Source organism: Leishmania braziliensis, chromosome 30, assembly GCF_000002845.2.
Source record: "Leishmania braziliensis MHOM/BR/75/M2904 complete genome, chromosome 30".
Lineage (NCBI taxonomy): Eukaryota > Euglenozoa > Kinetoplastea > Trypanosomatida > Trypanosomatidae > Leishmania > Leishmania braziliensis.
In genome coordinates, this window is record NC_009322.2 from 1084889 (window position 1) to 1100742 (window position 15854).

Sequence of the window (15854 nt, forward strand, 5' to 3'; positions counted from 1 at the left end):
GGAGACACACGAGGTACGTCCGATGCGACATGCAGAGGAAGAGAGGTGCACGGTGAGACGAGGTCAGTAGGTAGCAGAGAGAAAGGGGGAGGGGGTTGACGCGTAGAGAAGCAAACAGATCCAGCATTTGGGGGGACAACGAGAAGAAGCGGAGAGAGGACGAGAGGTCTGTCTGCGCAGGCATTTCGGTACGGCGCGTCAGGGGGAAAAAAAGAGGCACTCGGGTGTCACACGGGGTTCTCAGCATTCATTGAAGAGGAAAGGTGGCGTGCGAAAGAGTGTCGCACTCCCCTATTCCCCGCTTCCCCTCCCCAACTTTTCTGACGCTTTGATTTGACATGATCGCACTCCGAAAGGACTGACCATGCAATTGTGGCAACGTAGGCACACGTACAAAATATGATCCGCATTTTTAAATGCTTGTTCGTGTCACCGTAAGGGAAAAAAAAGAGCGTCGTAGAATGGTAAAAAAGCGAAGCGAACATGAAAACGAATGAACTGAAAGAGCGAGAAAGAGCCTGTGCGGGGTCCTGAGCACCAAAACAGGGAAAAAGAGAAGGAAGACAGCACCCCCTGCCCACAGGCACACACACACACATGTGTGAAGAGTCTCCAAAGGGACCTTCCACATTCCGCATTTCAGCCTCTCTCTCCTCATTCGTTCATAAAAGCGTATTATCTGTTCGCCGAAGAGTGAAAACGCGTATAAACATATCAGACAGAGTGGCACGACGCTGCCTGCGTTCCTCTCTCCTCTGTGCGCTTGCTCTGCGTTAACTCCTGGGGTTTCACTGTTCGTTTCATCCGCACTTCTGCATTCTTTGTCGCGGCGCTTCTATTTTCTATTCCTTTTCTCAGTCAAGGTGGGCAATATGGAGTGCACACGTGTACATGTGCATCATTGATGATGAACCATCGTTGCAGTTGCTGCGGCTGCCTCCAATATCTCCCGACTTGAGGCTGGACCACTGTCCCTGGTCCTGGTGTTTGTTGTTCTCGCCTCCTCGAATGTGACCCGCTCTTTCAAGTTTCGATGCGGGGGCCATGAGAACATGGCTTACACACACACACACACACATGCACACACAATGCGCACTCTCTTTGCCGTGCCTGGTTGGCTTCTTCGTCACTTACGAGAGTACATTGCCTTGCCTGAACCTTTTTTCTAAAACGGTCACTGCACTGAGCGCTCCTATCCCGCACGCCAAATTCGGCACCACATCGGCGCCTACACGCACAGACCCTCCGCACACCCACAGACACACAGCCCGCAAACACACCTGCGCTTGTTATCGATGCCTGATATTCCACCCAACTCGATCCTTTTGGTGCCAATGTCCGTCCCTTCTTCCACACCTCGCATCATTCACCTCCTTCGGTCTCTTCTTTGATGCTGAAACTCCTTCGGTTCACCAGAGCTGCCTTCAATAAGCGCAGAAGAGGCACAGCAAATGAGAAAGGAGGAAGTGCAGTCACGCACCGATATGTTCGCACACCGAGAAAGAGGCGCACTCCATACAAAATGAGAGCAGAGAGGATTTTTAAAGGACACTCAGGGATTGGAATGGCGGCAAAGAAGACGTGGAGTCATCTGAGTGCTTGGGTGCGTAGGGGGGGGGAAAGGGGGAGGGGGCAGGTGCGTTCTCCCTCTCCCCTCGCTTTGTTCAATGGAGAGGAAAAGTTGGTGTAGGGGGAGGAAAAAGGGAAAACAAAAAAAAACAAAGGAGAGACTTTTGTCGATAGAATGGCGGCTGAAAGCAAAAAAAAAAATAGATGGTGCGTGGGCAGAGATTATTATAGAGTGGCGCGGCTCTGTTTATGTGGGTAAGTATGCGGGGGTGTCTGTGGAGGAGGGCGGGGGAGGGGGTAAGTGGTAGCTGCTGAGGATGGTTGATTGATGAACTAACTAACCGTCCGGTAGCTGGCGTGATCGTTCCCACCCCCTCGTTTTTGTTTGATTCTGCAACGCACGGCGGCTCGTCCGTTCTCGCTCGCCGTCAAATCGCCTCTTTGTGTGTCTCCTCGCTGCGCAGTCTGTCTTGAGCTTTGCCTCGCTGTTTCCATTCCCCTTACTCGCGCACAGACATGAGTATCGCCTCAGGTGGCGTGGCGGTGTGGCGCACCACCAGTTGACCTTTGCTTATGGTTGTTGTTTCTTACAGCCATACCTTAACTGCAAGGAACATGCACGTGCCTGTACGGGGTGCGTCTTGCCCAGCATGAAGGAAGCGCAGTAGTGGGGAGGAGCGAAAAGCAGCAAAGGACGCGGAGGGCAACAACACAAGGAACAGAACACACTCAAGTAACACGCACCCCAGAGGGGGAGAAGGAACTATCCACGAAGAGAAGTGAGGGAAGATGGCGGTAGTTAGGAGCAACAAGCAGAAGGATGGAAATCGAGTGCGACAGCTCCTACACGTGCATGCACACGTATAAGCCCCCTACCTCCACACGCACAAGCAGACTTGGGTGTGAAGTGCGCCTCTAGCCAGCCGTCTCTTTTCCTTTTTGTTTTCTTTTTGTCCACGCTGCTGCCTCTGCGTCATTACACGCCATCGAGAAACGCAGCCGGCAAAGTGGAAAACAAAAAAAAAAAACGAAGGCGCACACCAGGGGAACACAAGTGGGAAGCCCGATGCGTTGAAAAAGGAAGAAAGGGAAAACAAAGACTGGAAAGACACAAAGTGTACAGCACCAAACGCCCAGGGGGTGGGCAGAGAGGAGGACAATGAGCGAGTCTGCCCTTCGAGAAAAGAGAGGAAAGCCACGAACAACGCGCATGCTCGGAACGCACGACACACCCACGCAGAGAGCACAAAAAGAAGCAAAGCAAAAGGCAGCAACGCCAGAAAAAACAACAACAACAAGAAAGCACAATGGGAAAGAAAAACAGCGAAGACACCTTTGCTCCACCAAAGACGAAATATAAAAAACATCGAGTAAACACACAAAAGTCAACAGGTGCGCGCCCTCTTCTCCACTGTCGCCACATTTACACTATCATCCGACTTGCATACACAGCGAGTACGAGAGACTCACACAGGGATGAAGAAACAAGGCTAGCGCGCGAAGAAGAAAAAAAGGAGAGAGAAAAGCACACACACATTAACCTTCCCATTGAATATGCTTGAAACACAAGCACATCACTCAGCAAAGACAACGACAACCAACAGCTAGGACAGCCATGCAAGTGCTGGGGATGATAAACGAAAGATGCTTGGCTGGAGAAAGGTAGAGGGAGAGTCGCACAAGAGTGGGAAGAAGCCACGAAAGCAAAAAAAAAAAAGAGTGAAACGAAAAAGAAAGGCGTGTCGAGCTCACAGACACAAAAGTGTACAACACAACAACCTCTCGCACTCCTGCACGCCTCTTCTCCCGCAGTGGTGAACAAGAGAGCAAAGGGAAATCAAACGTTGAAAAAAGATCGGAAAAAGAAATACGCAAACATTATGGCAGAAAAGGGAGGGAAGGGGGAGCCGGATAAGGCCAGAACGAAAACATCAGTTAAACAGTCCGAAGTAGCACACGAGAAGAGAAAGAGGGCAAAGAGTGTAGAAGGCAGCCAAGCAAAGAAGACTACAAGCGGTGCTTCAGATTGAGAAACAAGGAGGCGAGAATGAAGCAGCCAGTACAGAACAAGCGAAGCTGGAAACAAAAAAAAACGTGTGGCTAAAACTCGTGCGTGGACTCAATCCTGCTCAAATAGGTGGAGAGAGGGGGGCACGTTCGCGAGGGAAAGGAGAGAAGGCGAACAGAGGCGGAAATGGGCGTGAAGCGGCGATGCTCGAGAGGACAAGCAAAAGAAAAGTGGGGATAAAAAAAAAGGGAAAAACAGAAAAGAGCAAAACAGTGCACAAAGCCTGGAGAGCAGGAGAGAGAGAGGGGAAGAACACACACACAAAGAAACAAAAACATGAGAAACGATGGTACGAATAATGCTCTCAGAATAGAGAAGACACAAGGAAAAAATAATAATAATAATAAAATACACCAACACAACACACACGGAGAAGCAGAGAGGGGGAGAAATGAAGTAAAGAGATCTCCAGACTCAGCCTACTGTACGGCGCCACGAGTGGAACAAATGGTTGGGGGATGTGTGCACACGGGCCAACAGAACGGAGGGGCCTGCACGCGCACATAAACACGTACATACACAAGTGCATCGACACACAAACAATCCCGTACACGAGTGTAGGTACCCTGGCCAGAGAAAAACACGCACAGGTCAAAAAAAGCCAAGCTATGAAAACAGCTTTTCCTTTTTTATTTCTTTGTGTCTTATTGACTCTGGTCATGTGCAGCGCGCATAGGTTTGACTGAATCTGCATTCATGTGAACCAGACCTGAAGAACGAGGGAAGAGGGGGGCATGTGCTTCCTTTGTATTAACGTGCCTCGATTGCCGGCAGTATGTACAGCTGATTCATGTTTTTCTCTTTTTCTTCGGATGCTTTATTGCTAAAAAAAAAAAAACGATTGTCGTTGCTGCTGCTGCTTCTGCTCTCTTTATTCGAACATCTATTCTACTTTATCGGCTACAGCTTGTGCTCTCACCGACGTACACACGTTCGCATTGAAAGAGAGAGACCCACATGCACGCACCATTCATCGTGTGAAAGGCTGCCAGCTACAGGAAAGGAGCAGGAAACAGACACATATAGAAAACGTTGAGGAAACCACAATTGAACGACAAAGTAGGGGAACAACGCACAGCGGGAGAAATGAAAAAAAAAAAAACATAGCAGGCTTTAAAGAAGCAACAGGATGCGCCCATGCACACGAAATTCGGGACGCGAGAAAGAGATGACAAAGGGGGTCGAGCACACGATAAATTGTAGGGGTCTCTCCACGGCGCATTCTTCCCCTTATCAAGCACGCCGCGGCTGTATTTGTGGGTATATATATATATATATATGTGTGTGTGTGTGTAGGTGTGTGTGTGCTTCCTTGTTGTTTTCACGCCAGCTTACGAAGCGCACATGTACGCAAGACGGTCATACATGCGGAGAGGGAGGGAGCGCAACAACACCCCGCAGTCCTATCAACACAGAAACACACACACACACGAAAAAGAGACAAAGGCCACATGAGAGACAAAAAAAAGGGCAGCAGCACACCGCAGAGGGAATCGAGTAAATTACCCGCTCAAATATAAGTGAAGCCAAAACAACCACAAAAGAGAGAGCTGCGTTTGCTGTAGGTGGAGAGAAGGAGGTCGTTGCGCCGTGCAACTCCGCACGCCCTGTGTCCCGTTCACCTCTTCGCTCCTCTTTTTCTCTCTCTCACCCTCACTTCTTCTTCCTCTACAGCATAAGCTCCTCTACTCCTCCCTCTTCTGGTGGGCATGCGTGTGTCACTACACTCCCCGCGGCGGAGAGGTAGGCTAACAACATCAAGAGAGCTGAGAACGGGAAAAGGAAGCTCTCCAAAGAACAACAAAAGGAAAAGCAGAAGAAACGAGCGAACGAGAAGAAAAAAAAAAATGGAGAACCTCATCATGAAAGACCACGCACAGACGCAGAGCGCAGAGGGTGCGGAGGAAAAAACAAAATGCGGTGCTACTAACGTGCCGGCCATCATCTTTTTCATTTTTTGATTTTTCTTGGAAATATCCATCGCTTCAATAAGTCTCCTCTACATTCCCCTCAACCCACTCTTCTGTTCGCTTCGCTCTCCACCCTCGCTCAAGCACAAAGAGAGGGCACGAGAACGAAAAGCAAACAAGAGTGCCCAACTCACAAACAGAGGTAAGAGGTGAGGTGATGAGAAAACAGTGAAGAGGCCTCTGAAAATCTTCGGTGTATTTGCGTTTGCACATGTGCGTGGTAGACGTGGGTAACCACGCGTACGCTTGTGTGCGTGCATAAACGCGCGACTCTCGCGTTTGCCAGACCGTGAAGAGGGGGCTCATCAAGCAAGTTATGCCCATCAGCGCACAAGCAGACGCACGTACGCACATACACGTCACCCACCCTCCATACGTAGCCTCAAACGCTCGCAATACCACAGTCAGTAAACGCACCAGAATTAAAGTGCTTATAAGGCATTCCAAGAGCAAAAAGGAGGAGGGGGAGCACCGCTAGGTATACGATAAGGGGGACAAATCACGATCACCTCTTACGAGCTCGTGCACTGAGGGACACATACCGCAGAAAAAAAAATGCACGACTCAAAAAAGCATGCAGAATGGGGGAAAAGACTTCTACAGCTCCAGCATCCCTTACTTGCAGGTGTAGCTGCCAGCCTGTGGGTATGCGACCACCACACCAGCTCCAGGCTTAAGCACGAAGAGGAGAACAAATTACACACAAGTCAAGAGGGGAAAGGAAATGACCCAAAAAAAAAAAACATGCGACAGTGGCGGAGGGAAGAGGAGGGGGAGGAGGAGGGGTGCGAGGAAGAGAGAAAAAAGAGGAAGGGGAGAATGGGAAAAGGCCGTACATACACACACAAAGAGAGAGAGAGCCAGACAAGCAAAAACAATGAAAAAAAGAGAGTGATCAGCCAATGTGTTCACTTGTAAATGCATCGAGCTGATTATGCGCGGTTGGATATACTTTAGTGCGCGTGCATGTGGCTTCGACTTTATCCCACGCAAAGGAAAAGCAAAGAAACATTCCGAAAAAAGGAGGGGGGCGTGAAGGCAGACACGAAATACAGAAAAAAAATGAGCTGAAGTATGTGTTGAAGGAGAGAGAGGGACATGACGCAGCCGCCACATCCCCTCATTGCTCTCCTCTTCGAAGTGCACGAGACCGAATGCATACGCGTACAGAGAGAGAGAGAAAGCACAACCATGAAAGAGTAAACATAGAACTAACGAAGCTTGCCACATTCCGTACATCATCTCACATTCATCATTGATTGAGCCCTGCTGCACACATCAACGTCGTAGCACCTGCTTTTTCTCCATCGCTGCACGCTCCCTGCTGCCAGGGGGGCATACCTCAGCGAGGTATGCCAGGGTCCAGTACCCCACTGTCTCTGGGGAGGCCACGCAGCCCTTATCCCTGCTGCATGCCGGGCCACCTCTGGTGGTGACAGGGTCAGGCTCCTAGTCCGTGGGGGTGGGTGGGAGGAGGGCAGAGAGCTTCACCGCTGCTGATGCCGGTGGGCAGGTCGTGGATGGCGATGCGTCGGAGAGACCTGCGGCAGCGAGCACGCACGCTTGGGGGGCACCCATGCGAGGGGCACCGTGTGAGCGTGGCTCGAGCGTATCCCTCCCCCTGTGCCTCACTGCCCACTGGGGTGGGCTGGGGGACTGAGCCGCCGCGAGGGAGGCAGCGGGTGGCCGCCTGGATAACGGGCGCGGCTGTGAGGCGGCCGGCGAGGCGGGGGCGGGTGGGCAGAGTTCGGGGCCGGGGCCGTGCTGAGATGGCTGCATCGGCGCACTGCTGTAGCGCGTGTGTACGACTGCCTCGCGCCGCGCGATGGGCCTCTGACAGGCCGGACTGGAGAGGAGCTCAACCGCTCTTCTATGACAGAACAGGCATGCGAAAACAGTAAAAAGAGAAAAGGCCGCTGCTCGTTTCGCCAAAACGACATCTACACGCTGAAAACGACTCATCAAAACACAATACCGCTGTTTTGTTTATTCCCCCCTCCCCCCTGGATGCACAGAAGAGGTGCAAAGCCATTGATTCGCTGCCAGGTTCCCCAGCCCAAGTGCTCGGTGATATGCAACACCGAGACAACCATCGCATCGGAACTCTCGACCATCACACTTTTTTGGCTTGCCCTCCGGTCTACACACCCATTACTAGTGCTAGACAACATGCACGTGCACGTAGGTAATCCCATAACCGAAAATGTGGAGCCTGACGGGCGTCATTGAACAACGAGTGACATGTCCGACAGACACTGCCGCGGGAAGGGGGGTATACAACCGTTGAATGACGGGCCGAAAGCGACACCGAAAACTGTCCCATACAAAGAAAAGAGAGCGCAGCAATGATACAGCGTACTGCGTGTGCGTGAGTCTTCACCATTTCAACGAACGCACATGAGAGCAATATAAAATGAGAAGAGAAAGGAGGAAGTGTATGGACGAGAATTCGGTGAAATGCAGTGCGGGGGCAACCAAAACGGGTGGGCGCGCTCGAGGAGAAAATGAAGTGAGGCTCTCAGTGCCGTTGTCAAAGCGGTAGGGGTCTGAGAAACAGAGCTAAGGGAAAAAAAGAAAAGAAAAGAGGCAAATCAAAGGCACGACACCATGCGGTGCTCCACCACTGAAATGAAAGGCAGAACTGGAGCTGAACAGTGGAAAACGAGACCGACAGCAAAAAAAAAAGCAACAAAACGTGAGCATGGCCCATACTCACACGCCCACACACGGGAGCTAGAACAGAAGTGCATGTGTGTGCGCCGATTCCATTTGTGCGTTCTTCCCGATTCTTTTCCTTCTTGCGCACACCTTCATCTGCGGCCTGTCAGCCCCAACAATGACAGAGATAACAACCTCGCCGAGCACCTGTATATGTTTTCTCTTCTCTACACCTCACCTACCCATCCTCCCCTCCTATTGCTCCTCAGTCTCCCCTGCAGTTTGGATGCCGTCCACCTGTCCTTCCAACGCCTGTCGTGTATCACCCCTCACCCCCCCCTCACGATACGCAGAGACACCTTCACAGGCATACGCACACACACATTCAGTTGCAGAAGAGAGAGACATACATGCACATGGGCTAGAGAGACGAAGGTACACCGTAGGTCAATTATGCTCGCCTGCAGACACAATCACACCCGGGAGTAGAGAGAGAAAGAGAGGAGGGGAATAAAAAGATGGCAAGGAGGAAGAGAGAAGAGAGGCGTAAAAGGAAAAGACTGGAGCACGAAAGAGAAAGCTAAGCAGCGCGAAGAACGACCACCAAGAGCAAAGTAGTGAGAGGGAGGGGGGCAGGCGATCCGAAAAAAAAAATGGGCTGCGCGAGTAACTTCTTTGAGCATTAGAATCGATCGTTGAGCGCAAGTGGGAGAGAGGGGTGTGAAGCAAGAGGGGTTTCGGAAGGAAGCCAACACAAAAGAGAAAAAAAGAAGAGCAGAAGGAATAAAAGCAAAATCATGCAGTAGACGCAGTAAAAAGCGGCACCTTTGTTGTTTTCTCGGCCGGGGGCTTTTTTTCCGTAAGTGCAGAGGTGTAAGCGTGCATGAACTGCATGTTTGCTGTTGTTGAAACTCTGTTTGAGGGGTTTCTCTATGCAGCTTTCCCCTTTGCGTTTCTCCTTCACCTTTGTCTTCTCAGGTGTGAACTGACGCCATCCATATTATTTCCCTCCTCCTCCTCCGCCTCCACCCCGAGCAGTCAAACGTTGCCCCTGAACCTCCTACCATTCTTTCCCACCACCTCCTTTCTTACCTTCCATGCCCTGTGAGCATCGCATGACACATGCCAGCCACCTCTAATGCGCGGGAAGGGAAGGGGGAAAAAAAAAGAAACGAACAAAAAGCGTCTCACCGTCTATCAACACAGGTGATCGCCCACTCCCCATGCTTGTGTGTGTGTGTGTGTGTGTGTTTGCGCCCGAAACTCCTGGTGGATGCAGCCTAGTGCCTTTGTTTTCTCTTTTGAGCATTGTAGCCCTCCCCGCCCTCGGAAGGGCCACAATGCCCCACCTCTCCATCGCATCCTACGAGGCGCAAAAAAAAAGAAAAGAAACGGAAGTACTCGAAGACGCTCTCCGAAGTTATGCGTTCAAGGTCTTAGTCTACCATGAACAAGTCAACAAATATGCGCTGATGAGTACCTTTTCTAAACTGTAGACACGATGCGCAGTGAGTTGGTACAAACGTGACCGTCACGACCGCACGCCACTTCGGGACCGTGCCAGCCCAGACATGATCGCCGATACCAAGCAGTCCGCCATTGCACCCGAGGGGCAGGCTGCAAGTTGCGTGGCTTCCCCACAGAGCGGGTGCTAAACACTGATACCATGGTGAACGCGCACTCGGAAATCAAATACACACGAGTGAAAGGAGAGAGGCAAAAGCGAGAAAAAAAAAATGAGAATCAAAGCGATAAGGGGCAGAAAAATAAAACCGAACGGAGCCTTTGGCAAACCACGCAAGCCCACACAGAGCGGCACACACGCACACGCGCACACACACACACGCACATTACGTCAACCTTCAGGTTACTAATCAACAGCGACTCAATGCAAAGAAAGAAGTCTACAGAAGCCGGGGGGGTCTCGGTAGTAGAAAATGGAGCGTATCAAGCGAAGACTATCGAAGAGTGCGTGCGGGGTCTGCGCAGGTGACTGTGGATTGTGCGTGTGTCTGCGTGCGTCTTCACGGCGTAAGGGCGTGACGGGATCATCCTTGCACTACAACATGAGTGGTGCGTCGGTGGGCAGTGCAGGCCTTCTCCGAAGAATCGCATAGACAGGCATACACATAGACGCACCTGTACGCGTGTACAATAACAAGAAGTAAGCAGCAGACCCCCTTAAGCCTCACGCAGCAGTGCACACAGACACACACACACACACATACATATACTCTGTAAGAACAATAAAGACCAATCCACTGAAGAGGAAACCGGCTACGTGGAAAGAGTTACTAGAAAGCAGTAAGAAACATCGAAGAAAAGAAGACACTGGAACATGCGGCGCCGAGGTACTCCGTCCTCCCTTTTTTGTTCGAGTTATCGGCCGTCTTCTTATTCCTTCTTTCTGTCTTCATTCGGCATCAACAGAGTCAAACTTGCCTTTTCCACTCAGTGCAGCAACACGCAACGCACATAGACCGACTCCCAGAGACACCTAAACAATAAAGACACAGCTCTTCCTATTCTTCTTCGCCGTGCTGCCAACATGTGTGGACGGGTGCTACAGGGGCCTGCGCTTATAGTGTATTACGCGCGTAAACGCAAAGAACTTCGCCCCTTCCCCGCTCATCGCAGATTTAAAACGTGTGTGTGTGTGTTCTCGTTTCCGTGTGATTACAAGCAAAATTTTGTTGAGATCGCCTCTGTTTTTCTCTAGTGCTTCCAATCCTCAACGCTTCAAGAGTAAAGCCGCCTGTCACGCCGTTCTACGCTTGCTTTGTCGTACCCCGCCATTGGCCTCATTGAGAGTCATCTCAGAAAGAGTGTCAAAAACGAAGGAAAGCGACGTCCGTAAATCAGCGTGTGTTCGTGAGAGTGAGAGCACGTTTGCAGATGGTCGCTCCTCCTCTGCGTTCGTGTTAGTCTTCCTTCTCTTGCGTTACTTCTTTGCTTGGATGTGTGAGCGTGAGCGTGTGTGTGTGTGTGTGTGTGCGTCTCTCTGGTTCGCTTCGTTGGGGACGTCTACGCGCCTTTTCCTGGTTTTCTCTATTCGCTTGCCTGTTCCTGACTGTGATTGGGGACCGACTGTCGTGGTACTCCAACGCGTGCGCGCGCCTGTCTTCTTTTGCTCGCTTTCTTTCATTATGGGTCTGCTTGTACGACTGCTCGAGGAGGCTTGTCTCTCTTAGGCTCCGCCTCACTCCTCAGATAACTCTGTTCCTGCGCGCACACAGACACAAACATGCACATCCTCGGGGCACGTGCTTCTCAGACCTAATGGCTTTGCCTACCGTGCGTGCTGGTTGTGTGAGCCGTGTGTGGGATTCGCATGAAAAGAGGGCATGAAAGACAGCGATACTCTGTGCCATGCAGCCAAAGAAACGCATCCAACAATCCTCGAAAGGGAGAAAAGAGGCGGAAGCCCAACGAAAAGAAAGAGAAGGCGGAGGAAAAAAAAAAACACCGCACGCGCTTGTATGGAAGAGCGATGCCGCGTGTGCCTTCAAATCAAGCGGGGGATACACACGGAATCACACACCCCATGGCATTGGCAACAAGACACACACGCACGCCAAACGGAGAAAAAAAAAAGGCAAAATAAAATCCAGCGCGCAAAAGAACGCACCGGCTTACTGGCATAAACATGTGCGCTCTGCATGTCGCCACGGCGCGCCGAGGATAAAAACCTTCGCGTGCATTGCCGGCTGTGTCCTTGCATCGTTGAATACACACACGCATATATATACATACATACAAACACCTCCCTCGAAAAAAAAAAAGGATGCACAGCACATTACGCATATAGAATGTATCACTTTCACTGCCACTCACACATGCGCCTATGTGCCTCACCCACACGCATCCAGCGTGTGGCAGCGGGTGAACTTCGAGGGTACGTGCGTGAAGGGGTGGGGGCTGGTGGCTGATGGAGGCATGCCAAGTTAGAGTTTTTCGCCGTCTTGCATGCATGTATGTAATCCTTCATGAAGCCACAAGAGGGTGAAGAGAGAAGAGAGCAGAGACAGTGGAGGAGTGAAACCTCCCGCCTACGATAAAAAGAGAGCGCCACTCGCCTGAAGCTTCTTCAACGTCTCTACCTGCGCGTTGCGGCGGCGGGTCATCTCCGCGTCGCAGTAGTCGTACGACCAGTGACGGATCTCATCATCCCAGAGCATCATTGACGACAGCTTCGCCACTACGCTGTCGTACGGGTCGGGGGAGAGGGAGAAGATTGCCTTCGACCCGTAGTACTCCTTGCCGATGCTCGCCATGATGCGGCGCCACTTCTGACGGTTGGCGACATGATTAGGGTCGCGGAAGTACGCTGCGCTAATCAGCTGGCGCAGCATAATATGGTGATCTTGACGGCTTATGGTAGCCTTCTTGGTCTCGCGAAGAATAAACTCGTTTAGTAGGTTCTGGCGAGCCGAAAGAATACTCTGCCGGTCGTGGCTGCGGTTGGCGCGACTGGGACCGTACCGAAGACGGTTGCACCGCTCTTCGCGCAGCCGCTCTCTTTCCTCGGCCAGTGTCTCTTCGTTCTCGCTGAGCTCCTCATCGAACCCAAAGAGCGCCCCGCCTCTCTTAATGTTGAAACTGTCGGAATACGATGTGTACTGAGGGCCGAGAGAGCTCGTGGAGGCAGTGCTCTGCGACAACTGGTCGCACTGGTAAGACTCACTCGAGTCACTGGGATACAGGACGATGATGTCCATGCTGCCCTCTTCGTACACCATGAGTGACGCCGACATTTTCTTTCTTAAAATATGCTGGAGAGGAGTGTGAGAGCGAGTAAAGCAGCTTTTGGACTTATGAGAGCGTGCTACGTATAAAGCTGTGAGCTGAGCGTTAATCGTAGTCTCTTCTTTCTGTTCGTCGTTGATGTCTCGCTGAGCTGTCGGGCTGAAATGAGCAGGGAGCACACACACACAGATGAATGAACGTAGGCACGTAATGTATGGGGTGTGGGGTTATGAAAAGACAGTGTGGGATTGGGGGACCACCGCGATGAACATGGAGAGCGAGTGAAGCAAGAGGTGTGGGACAGTGAGGGAAAAAAAGGTTGGAGGAAGGCGAAAAAAAAAAAGGGGGCGGCGCTACTTAAGCGACGGTTGAGTTTTACGTCGTCCTAGGGTCTCGGGAAAAGAGAGAAGACGAAAAAGGTGCACGCCGTATGCTGTGTTCACTCCGGAAAGCTACTGACAATGTATCTGGTGGGCGCGTGGAGATCAGCGTGGGTGTGTACAAAGAGCGAAATGAAATGAAGAGCCAACACGCAGCGGCAGCGGTGGAGAGGCAAAGGGCAGTAGGGGAAGGAAGAGTCCAGAAAAGAGGGAAAGAGGCAGAGTCGCAGGCACAGAGAACGCGCCGCCACATGAGGACGAGGAATAAGAATGCACCGCTCCCTTGGCGAGGGGTAGGGCAGCAGAAATAGCCTGACGACCTAGCGCCCGTCCCACCGTTCAAGGGAGGCCGCTTGTCGCCCTACAGAAAGGATCTGGGCAAGCGCAGGTGCTTCGTACATGCGTGCCGCGGAGAGCACACAGTGCGTCTCCCACACACAGGACCACAACCAGAGACATGCGCGTGCGGATACCATGGCCAGTGCTATGTGCATGAGAGAAATAATACTGCGTCCTTCTCTATGCGTATTGCTGTTTACTGAGTTTCTCACGCGCACCCTTAGAGGTGCTTGGGTCACCAGCTTAAGAAAGCAAAAAAAGGTCGAGTCATACAACGAGAAAAGCAAAGGAAAGCTGAATGAGGGACGCATTCACACACGTACAGCCAAGCACATCGGTACCCTACTGTCATCAGCTTTATTCGTGGCATCCCTCTCTCTCATTTTTGTTGCTGTTCGACACGACAAGTGAAACAGAAGACAACACGCACACACAATGCGGCTAACAAGAGAGTGGGACACCGGCGATGCTCCGTTGCCCACATAAACGCGCACACACGCGCGTACACGCTGGCAGTTGAGTAGAGGGGATACAGATGAAGGGCGCAAACAAAGACAGTCACTGCACCTATACGCACGCCGAAGAGGGTGTGCATCGCAAGTAGAAAGCGATAAAAAAGCACACGTCATCCTCGATAACTCAGCAGCGTGTGAGTGGCCATTGGGGGGAATTCAATGGGGAGCTCAAGAGGGGTCCCAAAGCGAGCCAGGGAAAGGAAGTACAAGGTTCGCACACACACACACAGCGCATCTGATTAAAGGAGAAAAGAGGGACGGCGGAAGAATGCGACTCACAAAACAGCCCGACGCTCGCCTGCACATCGGGGACCTACTTCAAACATCAGACACAGCAACTCAGCGAACGAGAAGGGAATAAAAGCACTCAAAGGACACATTGTCAATAGAAGCCCAAACAGCATCACTTTCGCTGCTTTTTCTTCTTTCTCGTCGTGTTGAGGAAAACGTCTACCTACAGGGGGTCAAAGGGGAGGGGGGAGACACGCATGAGCATCGAAGTGATCACCGAGAATGACGGGCTAGCGATCTCCTCAACTCCGCCTCGTCTTCCGTTCCGCACGAGTCCCTTTTCCCCTTTGCCTTCGTCATGGGCACTACGAGAGAGAGACACAGGGAGATGGCAACTAGCTGTTGGTGGCAGTGCATGTGAGCGTAGATAAATGGGTGCGTGACCTTCAGCCCACACTATCGCCAGGTCGTCTACTTGTTGGCCTTGCGCTGACGGAGCAGCGAGTCCACCTCGCTCTGCTTTACGCGGTACAGCACGTAGGGAAACAGCGCTGGGATTGCGCCTAGAAAGAGGTAGGCTGTCGATTCCTTAATGTAGCGCGCGTGCAGGCGTTCATAGCGGTCGCGTGTGAAAACAGAGATGAAGCCTCGGAAGCTCTCGTCGTCGACACCATCGCCGTAGTAATACGCCTCACTCTCGCGGATCATGTTACTGAGAGCCTTGCGGGACGTCGCAGCATTGCCCTGCTCAACGTTGTACGTCACCTCAGCGACGGAAACGGCGTAGTTACCCAGTGCACTGGGGGTCACTGTGTAGCGCAGCGTCTCTGACGCGCCGTAGGGGAGGGAGGCGATGAACTTGCTCTGCAGCGAGCCGTCCTCCAGATGGTCAGATATCTGCACATCGAAGGCAGGACTCTGACCGTAGTTCGTCACTGTGACTGAAACCTCGAGGGAGGTGCCAAGGACGATGTCGTCGCTCGAGGTCGTCTTGGACACAAACACCAGCGGATGAGGATTCATCTCCACATCCTGCGTCACCTGCGAGCAGCACGTCGTCGCTACCAAGGCGACCAAGCACAGTGAGAGCACCACCCTGAGCGCGGGCATTGTCAGAGTAAATAAATATATATATGTGTATATGGCGAGGGCTGCTCAAGCCTACGGAGGACGTAACAGGGAAGTAGAGATGCACTGCGACTGCCGACCACCCCGTGTGAAAGCGAATCAGAGACAAAAAACAAAAAGCTGACACTCACGTAGTAAGATGATGAAAAGTTAAAGAAAGGTGCACGGTCGTGGTGGAAGGGAGCGGGAGAGGCGAGTGCGACGTTTTCCGCGTCGACACACATGCGGATAGAGACGGGGGAGATGGAGG

At 51.8% G+C, this 15854-nt stretch overlaps 2 protein-coding genes across 2 annotated transcripts; both read right to left on the minus strand.

Annotated features, from left to right (window-relative positions):
* Positions 1-12314: 12314 nt before the first annotated feature.
* LBRM_30_3130 (conserved hypothetical protein) lies at positions 12315-13004 on the minus strand (the record flags this gene model as incomplete). The annotated part of the gene is made up of 1 exon (XM_001566888.1): positions 12315-13004. One exon carries the CDS (start codon positions 13002-13004, stop codon positions 12315-12317), a length of 690 nt encoding a protein of 229 aa, XP_001566938.1.
* A 1943-nt stretch (positions 13005-14947) lies between these two features.
* LBRM_30_3140 (conserved hypothetical protein) lies at positions 14948-15586 on the minus strand (the record flags this gene model as incomplete). Its single annotated transcript, XM_001566889.1, has 1 exon — positions 14948-15586. One exon carries the CDS (start codon positions 15584-15586, stop codon positions 14948-14950), a length of 639 nt encoding a protein of 212 aa, XP_001566939.1.
* Between the last annotated feature and the right edge of the window lie 268 nt (positions 15587-15854).